The sequence below is a fragment of the Ochlerotatus camptorhynchus genome, unplaced genomic scaffold (assembly GCF_037179485.1).
Source record: "Ochlerotatus camptorhynchus isolate MF236.1 unplaced genomic scaffold, CSIRO-AGI_Acam_v1.1 ptg000359l, whole genome shotgun sequence".
NCBI classification, from domain to species: domain Eukaryota; kingdom Metazoa; phylum Arthropoda; class Insecta; order Diptera; family Culicidae; genus Ochlerotatus; species Ochlerotatus camptorhynchus.
In genome coordinates, this window is record NW_027040847.1 from 329,787 (window position 1) to 340,114 (window position 10,328).

The following is a 10,328-nucleotide window of genomic DNA, read 5'->3' on the forward strand; positions in this document are numbered from 1 at the left end:
GTGCATGCGACACCTAGGTTTGAAATCCAAAACCAGAAAAGTGATGATGTACTAAAAAATATTCCATACAATTTGACAGGTAGCAAAACGTCATTATCAATTAACATCATTTCCATCTGCTGGACGACCGTAGCGTAGATTCATCAATTGCCCATTGATGAATCTACGCGAGACTGCACCAGTGCATGCGACACCTAGGTTTGAAATCCAAAACCACAAAAGTGATGATGTACTAAAAAATATTCCATACGATTTGACAGGTAGCAAAACGTCATTATCATTTTAACATCATTTCCGTCTGCCGGACGACCGTAACGTAGATTCATCAATATGAAAACATAAGGATATGCGACTAAAGGGAGATTGGTGTGCAATTAGTGGGCTTGTTGATTACTTGAAATGCGTATAATTTCAGATTTCGAAAAGTGTACTTATTTGAAAAATGAAATTTCAAAATATTTTCGTCGGTGTTGATATTTCTAAGTGTTAAAAGATGCGGGGGGGGGGGTAGGTTTATAATATACCCCATCCTCCTCACTCATATCAATAGTTTCAGTTTGAAATAACTTCGGAGTTTCTTATTTTATCGATTTGGTATGTTCAGGCTGAACTATTCAAAAACATTTGCTCAATCTCATAAGCGTTGTTCCCAAGTAATACATAAAACATCTTTTTGAAACATATTTAGAACGGCTTGTTATATAAATGTATTATAAGTGATGCAGAAAACATCCCACGTTATATATGAGGTTTATAGATGTTTTTTTCATACTTCCTAGATTCAACATTTTCCAAAATAGTTTTCTTTTGCTTTTATCTTTAAATGTTATTTAAACGTGCATCTTACTGTTTTAATACCACTATAAAACTTGTCGTATACAAAATCAATCTTAGTTGAATTTATAAAGTTCTTGAAGAGATTCTGAACTTTCCAGATTGACGTAAACATTGACGGCGCCATTGAGCCGGACTGTCTCTTCACGCAGTGATTGACAGTTTCTTATGAGGTATTCGAAGGTTTGTTATAAAGAAAGTTGAAAACACTTGTTTATTACATCTCATAAATTAATATATCTGAAAATGTGCAGGTTGTCTTATAAGGAGTTGAAAATACTTTAAAATAACACTCTGGCAATTAGATGTACGCTTTGCTGCTAACAAAACATCTTTATGACGGATTGAAAGCGTGTTGAACGAGAATATTATTTTCATGCCATTGGCAAGAACATGATAGATACTTGTAACAAACCTCTCATCAAGCGGAGTTGGTCTAGTTAGGAAGTAGTAAGTCTACCACGCCAAGGACCAGTGATCGAATCCCATGCTCAAGTTCTTTTTTGATGTTTTTTTTTGCCGCCGGTTTTTATGATGTTTCCAAAACATGTTATAAGACCAGTATTTAGTTGTATAAGCTCCGCGACTTGCGCTTTTTAGGTTATATAAATGTATTTAATGACGTATATTACAGTATTATTAATTCCTTACGTAAGTCATTAAAATTTATTTTCAACTTCTTTATGACAAGCCGTGTTGCTTGGGTTTGCTGCTAACAAAACATCTTTATGACGGATTGAAAGCGTGTTGAACGAGAATATAATTTTCATGCCATTGGCAAGAACATGATAGATACTTATAACAAACTTCTCATCAAGCGGAGTTGGTCTAGTTAGGAAGTAGTAAGTCTACCACGCCAAGGACCAGTGATCGAATCCCATGCTCAAGTTCTTTTTTGATGTTTTTTTTTGCCGCCGGTTTTTATGATGTTTCCAAAACATGTTATAAGACCAGTATTTAGTTGTATAAGCTCCGCGACTTGCGCTTTTTAGGTTATATAAATGTATTTAATGACGTATATTACAGTATTATTAATTCTTTACGTAAGTCATTAAAATGTATTTTCAACTTCTTTATGACAAGCCGTGTTGCTTGGGTAGGTCTCAGACACAGGCACAGTCGGATTTCGCTTGTTGGGCTAACTTTAAGTGGGCTAAGTTCAGTTGGGCTTCCAAGCCAAACGTCACTTCTAACAGTGCTGATTCCTTTTCGAAATTTCGACCGGCTTCATGCAAAAACCGGCAAACGAGTGGAGTAATGATACAGATTATTTCAATGCGATACAACGAGTTGCTTCCTTGATGGTTGTCAACGATATGGCTGAAGGAGGGGGGATGCTAATTTCTGACGTATCAAGAAATCCACCCGAGACCTAGTTCAACAGCAATATTTGCTTCAAGGGATAGAACAGCATCGAAAAGAGTACCATGAGAAATCGTAGAATATATTAAAATGAAATTTAATCTTTACAATCCAATGACATTTGTGTGAATATATCTGACATTGTATATTGCACCAAAAGAGTAGGGAAGAGAATGGTAGTACTCGCTTTACAACTGCTCTTATGAGATTAAGCAAATGTTTTTGAATAACCCATCCGACCAACTCGAGAGATGGGAAACTCCGAAGTTATTTTAGTCTTTATCTTTACTTTCATTGATGTAAGTGAGCGCCGGAAAGCATACAGTAGGCCTCCCCATATCCAACTATGCCTATTAAATGGAGCACATACCAACTCGACAAGATCAGAAACACTGAAGTTATTACAGGCTTCAATTACCTCCATTTATATGAGTGAGGGGGTGGAGGTATTGTTAGCCCCCCCCCCCTTTCATCTCTTAATATGCCTATTAAATTGATAAATTGTTTTTGAATCATTCATCTGAACAAACCGAATCGATAAGATAAGAAACTCCGAAGTTATTTCAGTTTGAAACTCTACTTCTATTGATATGAGTGACCCCCCATCCTCCTCCGACTGCGCATATGAGATAGATCTATTGTTTTTGAATATTTCATCTGAACATACCAAAACGATAAAATAATTAACTTTGTATTTGGAGTCAGACACCGGCAGTACACCGGCAGTGTTGGCAGAAAAAGAGATTTTTGGCTCATGGCCACCACGTAGGAAATACATGCACTTATCGTAGAAGCTGATATTTGTGCACTTAAAGTTTCGAAGTGGTTACGAGAATAAGGACCTCACAGCAAAACACCTAACTAGCATAAACCTCCATTATTCAAAATTTAATATTATTCATTCAACGTATAAAATAACAGAAACAGAACAGAACAGAGACGAGTTGTGTTTGTTCACATCGACCGATACTGAGTGGCTGCGGTACAAGCACATATCGTCGGTAATAGACGATTGTTGTGTATTGAGAACGCTTGCGCTTACCGTTGGGAATTGTGGGTTCGAATCCCACCGGTGCCCTTAGATTTTTTCGCAAATTTTCTCACACGCACGTCTCTTGCCGATGATATGTGCAACCTCTCAGTATCTTCTAACTGTCGCATATAACAAAATAAAAATTGACTTTCAGTCGCTAACCTAAATCGTATAAAATAAAGTATTAAGAATGTTCCTGATCTTATGGATTTTGCGTCGAATTAGATTTATAAATAGTATCAGAAATTCCATATTAATATATCCATATTAAAGTTTTGAATAATGAACGCTCATCGCAGTTTATGAGCAAATACTAAAAACTTAATATTTAAAAAAAAAATTGTAGCTCAGAAAGGAAAAAAGGAAAAACATACACTGCTGAATTTTTGATATATTCTGTAAAAAGTTCAAAATCTCCAAGAATAAAATATGAAATGCAATAGTGCCTTTGCTTCCGAGACCTCGACAATCATGAAAATCGATTAAAATTCTTGTTTTTCAATGTTAAACCACGATTAAAGTTCATATTCATATTTTTTCTAACAACTTGATCTTTCATTTGATCATTTCATAGTTATGATAAAAAAAAAACAATTTGAAAATATGTACTGTTTTTCCGGACCAACCTTATATGGAAAGGACCAAATCGAAAAATAATAAAAATATGGATCTGTGAACCGAATTACCAATTATTACGAAATTTTGAGATCCACCCTAATTGTTTCTGTGGAATTGCTGTTATTTTATTTATATTATTGTATTTCATTTAAAATCCCAACAGTAATGTTAAAAAAAAATGAACATGTTCGGTTTTTTGTCATGTGTCCCGTTTTTATTCCAAACCTATGTGTACGGTCACAGCTTAGTAAAAGCATATATAATATTATATAGCATATAATGTTTAATCACTAACTTAATTTTTTAGGTGTATTGGCAGTAGGTTTGTTTGCGGATAATCCTATTCCATTGGGTACAACTAATGGGCGATCTGGATTGTTCAAAGGAGGTGGCTGGTATTTGCTTGGTGTCCAATCATTATCAGCTTTATGTTTGACTTGTTGGGGTATATGTATCACTTTTGCTCTATTGTGGATAATCAACAAAATTGTACCGATAAGGATGGACCCCAACGAGGAACTTCTTGGTGCTGACCTTATGGAACATCGTATAAGACACTCTCAGGTACGTATTGCGCATTACATATACGCTAAAAGCAGATAACCCAGTTTGGACGTAAACGGGACTAACTCAAAATATGGGTACATTTTTAATTCAAATGTATTTAAATCAAATTTGCCAAAGTCGAATTTATATAATAATATATTTATTTATATATTAACCCATATTTGTGTTAATGAAATTACCTATATTTCTGTTAACAAAATTACCCATATTCTGAGTTTATCCGGTATACGGTAACTTGGGTAAATTGATCCTAGTGTGTACACTAGAGTGGCTCACAACTATACACCGTGTCATTTGGAGAAAACGCGTAAACATATATATTTTGGAATCACATACCAATCAAAATGCCCTATATGGCAAAATTTAGTAATGACATGGCTATAATTTATGTCTGTATGCGTCGACGCATACAGGCATAAATGATGCGGTATATTTCAGCAACAAGATAGGCCGGGTTATTGCACTACTTAGGTACGAATGTTTTTTTTTTTTATTTAGGACGTGATACAGCAAACAACCAATGATGTTACTAGTCCAGGACTGGATCTTAATAAACTGTTGGTTCACTTTTCCTTCAGTTGCAATTATATTAACACACTAATGTAACCCTATCATCACTCTCAACTATCGTATGGGCGTGATATATTGAAACGATGATCGGAAAGGAGGCGAAGAGAGTTTAATATATACCTACTTTACCAGTTATCATGCTCTGATAGTTGCACTCTTTTCTGGTGTTATTGCTCACTACCCGTAGTAGGGGAGAACGGTACATAACGCACCCCCGGGGTAGGACGCACTTTTTCATTTTATTTTGAGATTTTCTTGGAATATTGAATCCAATTCTAGGATTTATCATGAAGGATTTGGATTTCCGATGCTATGCTAGAAGTGCTGTTTGATAAAGCCATGAAACACACAAATGAAAGTCAGCTGGTGCGTTCTACCTAGGGGGTACTATTGTCCCCTACATGAATCTGATGAAAAAATATTGTTTCCTAAAACATGTTTTTCAGATCACTTGCTCTGACTTCCTACACACATAGGGAGGTGCTGACGAGGTGAACCCCTTATTGCACTCTATGGCATAATGTTTTTCGGGTCCGGTGGGTTGTGGCTATGTCCTAAGTAAGTCTTTCTAGATTTCTCCTTGTGGCAATCGAAGGCGTCGGTAATATAAAATGCTAGTTGTAGTCGGGGTATATCAGTATGTCATCGGATGTCAAAATTATCTCCATTTTCTCAAAGCAATCTTTCGCTAATTCCGGAAGTGAAAAATTCTTATTTGATGCAGGGTTTCTCTCCCCTCGTAGAAGGTTTGTAAGGGGTTTCGCAATTTTGGCAATTTCCTTTACAAAACGTCTATAATATCCTACCATACCTAAAAATCCACGTAGTTCGTTGAAGTTCTTTGGTTCCGGATAATTTTGAATTACATCGATTTAACCCAGAAATTCTACTTCCGAATACATACATTCGGATTTGTCCAATTGTACTTTTAGTTCGTCTCATTTAGAAGCTTTAAATTGTATCTAAGTTTCGTAAATGTTCTTCTAAATCTTTTCCAAAATTATCACGTCGTCTATGTAGACGTAACAAATTTTGCCAATCTGATCGCAAAGTACGTCGTCGATCGCTCTTTAAAAAATTACCGGGGCATTCTTTAAGCCGAACGGCATTCGAGTGAATTCAAATTTTCCGTTATTAATGGAGAAAACGGTTTTTTTCAATGTCGTTTTCTTTCATTTTGATCGGGTTTATAAGAGGATACAAACATTTTATATATATGTTACATTTGGCTAAGCGGCGCCGGTGGTGTAGTGGTAAGCTTGATTGCCTCTCACCCCAAATGGGCTGAGTTCAATCCCAGTTGGTGCCGCCGGGATTTTCTGAAGGAACAAAATATCTGATTACGTCTTCCTTCGGAAGGCAAGTAAAGCCGTTGGTCCCCGGTTCATGAGTTGATGCGTCGATAGGTAGGGTCCAGGTATGGGAGCTGCCTCCCTGGTGTCGGTAGCATTGGTGCTCAGTATGGAAATCAAAATCGATGGAAAACAAACCAAAGAAAAAAAAAATACATTTGGCTTGAATGCCCTCAATGTGATCTTTAAGAGTTAATTTTTGGTCTAGTACTAATCCAAGATATTTCACTTGGGTTGACCAGGAAATTTGAGCTTCGTTCATAGTGACTATGTGACTACTACTAGGTTTAAAAAAGGAAGCTCTAGGCTTATGTGGAAATATAATAAGTTGAGTTTTTTATGCATTGGGAGAAATCTTCATTTTTGTAAATAAGAAGAGAAAATATCTAACTTTTATGCAGTCTGTTGCAAATAACACGAAGACTTCTTCCTTTAGCAGAAACGTCTGTCGGCGAATTAAGATTTGTGGCAACCCTGAGGCAAATCAGGGAGGTTCAAAGTGAAAATGTTATAAAATATAGGCCCTAGAATGCTAACCGGAGGTAGTCCTGCTATATCAGGTAGTTGATAAGATTTGGAATTTTGATAATTTACCTGCAGAGTTCTGTGAATTAAATAATGTTGAACTAATTTCATGATGTAGAGTGGAAAATTAAACTTATTCAATTTTGCAATCAAACCTTCATGCCAAACACTGTCGAATGCTTTTTCTATGTCTAGAAAAGCAGCCTTCAGATTTCTTTGAACGAATTAAATTGGTAACTCTTAAGAGTTGATGAGTAGTTGAATGCCCATGGCAAACTCCAAACTTCTCATCTTCAAAAATTGAGTTCGTATTGATGTGAAGCATCGTTTTATTTAAAACTACATTTAAAATAGTTTACTTATTGAAGAAAGCAAACTTATTCGACGGTAGCTAGAAGCTTCAGCTTTATTGTTATGCAGCTTCAAAATTGGAACAAATTTTGCATTTTTTCCATTTATCGGGAAAGTATAGTATGCCAAATGGAAACATCTGTTACATAATTTTACCAAGGCAGACAAGGTACTCTGTGAGAGTTTTTTTGATGAGGATATAGGAAATTTCACCTGAAGCTTTCATATTGTGAAACTTTTTAGTTATAGATCTTACTTCGTCCAAATCAGTCCCCCAGGAATCATCAAACATATTTTCCTGGGAGAAAATATTCAGATAATCCTGAGCAACCTGATTCTCAATAGGACTAGTAAGACCCAAACTGATATTATGGGAACTACTCTGATCAAAATTTTACCACCTTTTTAGCGCAGGAATAGGCTTTTGAGGTTTTTTTTTTCAAAAAAAAAAAATTTGAGGTCATAAAAGGGTTTGGAATTTAGGTCTAATTTTTAAACAATATTTTCAAAAGTTTTGTTCCTGAGGGCAGAGAATCGCTTTTTAATTTGTTTTTTGCCAATTCCACCAGATATTTTTTATGGCATGATCGCGTGTTCTTTGATATTGGCTTTTACGGACATTTTTAAGGCGGACCAAGAGCTGAAGGTTATCGTTTATTATAATTGAATCGAATTTAATCTCGCATTTTGGTACTGAGGCAGCTCTTGCTTCAAATATAGAAGTAGTCAGAGATTCAAGAGCATAGTTAATTTCATCTTTGGTTTGGAAAGGAATGTTTGGATCAGCAAAAAGCAAATAGATCTGCACGGGAAGATTGAAGTTGATTTTATTGTTTGCAGCGTCGCCTCAGTCCGCATCGGGCTCTCTTGCCGTGCGGATCTATTTGCTTTATGCTGAAGGAAGTGTTACTACTACCTAAAGCTACAACAAATTTAAACAGCACTTTTCAGTGCTCAATATACCTGTACATTTTTTACCTTGTTTGACTCTTATTCCTCTTTGATCCTTGTTTGGACCCAGCCCGAGGTAATCCTTCTTGGATATCGATTTGGAAAATTCCTCTTCGATCATTAAGATTCTTATAGTAATCTGCTAGTCGATTTGGATAAAAAAATTACTGCCGCCATGGTGCCTAAGCGCAAAAGAAAAGGGCAAGCTCTTGATCCCACTTCTGATGAAATTAATTTGTCCAATCAATTTGATTTGCTCACGGATGATGAGAATGATCATATGACAGGAAACATTCTAGTTAACTTTCCCGGCTTAATGCCAAGAAGGAAAAGATTCCCCTTATTGTGATAACCACTTCCGATTTCCTTGCTCTTCGCACAGAACTTTTGAACTTCGTGAAATTTAAATTTTCACTGCAAATTGGCCGTCGGGGTGAATGCCGTGTATTGACTGAAACCTTGGACGGATTCAAATGTCTTCTCAAGTTTCTTACTGAGAAGCAGCATCAATTATTTACTTAAGACACAAAAACTGAACGTGTGTTCAAGGTTGTCATGGAAGGACTGCCCAGTGGTGATCAGATCAAAGATGAACTGGCAACATTACTTAGAGTTGTGTCCATCCAAGTAATCCAAATGATTTGCAATTCGTGCCACGGGATTTCTAATGATTTTTATTTAGTACATTTCAAGTCTAAAAAACTAAACAACCTTAAGGCCTTAGAAAAAGCTAACCTTATGCTCCATGTCCGAGTGTAGTGGGAACACTTCAAGAAGACTGGTAGAAATTTCCAAAACCTCACCCAGTGCCGTAAGCGCCAGGGATAGGGTCACGCAACAAAAAATTGCTACATGCCAGCTAAATGCATGAATTGTGGTGATTCCTCTCACGCAAAGGACGACTGTCATGTGAAGGAAGATCCTAAGAAATTTAATTGTGAAAACCACAAATCAAATTTTTCCCTCCCCTTGGCTAGTTTTTGCACCTTGCTGTTGGTGGGCGGGCTTAATTTATTTATAGTGGAGTGTTGGAGACGGTAGGTTTATGGCCGGCGTTGCTGGCTAATGCCACGATGGAATGGGTCCATGGACAGGCAATGGGGATTACTAAGCTTCCCCTCTCTGATGAACCACTGCATGAGAAAACCAAAGATCTAGTCTAAAAGTAATAGTATCACACTTGTTACTCCTTTGTTTGAGAGTCGCGTTGTAGTACGCTCACGTATAGGCACTGACGTTGGGTGTGATACTGGCGGGTTTTGCCGCAAATCACTCTTTTTTTATTTATTTTTACGCAGATTTATTTGAGTTTGCAAGGGAATTATACTATTGAATTATTTCAGAAAGTGCCCAACACTTCTCCTTCTATTTGCGTGACAAGCTTCATTGTTGTTTTCATTGAGGTATTACTCAGGGAACAGTGTTAGACACCATTTTTGTACATGGTATTGTAACTAATCTTACATGTGCTTCATTCTGATTTGGAATAAATGTTTGAACTATGGCTCTATTGTGACATACCCATACGTATTTTTGTAGTGCAACATAGTGGAAACGTGCGAGTGTAGTTGGAGCATATACCCTATATAATTTAATAATCAGCTAAGAAACTAACTTCAAAGTATAGCATTTTATTCACTTGAAGGTGTCACCTGGGTCGAACTAAGATATAATAAATATAGGTCAAAGTCAAAAGTACCTGAAACACTTTTAATTTTAGATTACAAGCACAAGTGCAGGTACTTAATAAAGCATGGGTTATGATTGATTAGGTGAATTAGAGATTTCAAAAATTTATTAAATTAGACTAATGAGATATCATAATCATCAAATGAACTTGAATAAGAAACTTCAGATAGCCTAATAACATTGAGTAGATTAACAAAAGAATTAGGATGCGGGGGGTCCGCTTAGGGAGGCATCTAACCTTTAAAGTTGTAAAATAAATCTTCCTATTTAGTCTTGAACTTCAAAAAGAAAACGTAAGCAGACCAATAGCATTAAGCAGATTAACAAGGAGGGGAATAGTTTAGGAAATAAGTAAAACTAGAGGTATGTGACAATTAATAACTTTTAATCTTTTGTAGGTATTGTTTTGCCTTGAGTTTATTGTACTTGATTACTATATTACTCTCTCAATACGCGAAATCTCTAATATATGCGGT

General features: G+C 36.2%; 1 protein-coding gene across 1 annotated transcript in view; it reads left to right on the forward strand.

Moving 5' to 3' along the window:
• Positions 1–4,450, forward strand: part of Amt (Ammonium transporter) — a 50,253-nt gene extending 45,803 nt beyond the window's left edge. Inside the window, exon 4 of the mRNA XM_065231682.1 lies at positions 4,155–4,450. Within this exon, the coding sequence (XP_065087754.1) occupies positions 4,155–4,450 (296 nt within the window). The remainder of the gene's footprint in view (positions 1–4,154) is intronic.
• The last annotated feature ends 5,878 nt before the right edge of the window (positions 4,451–10,328 follow it).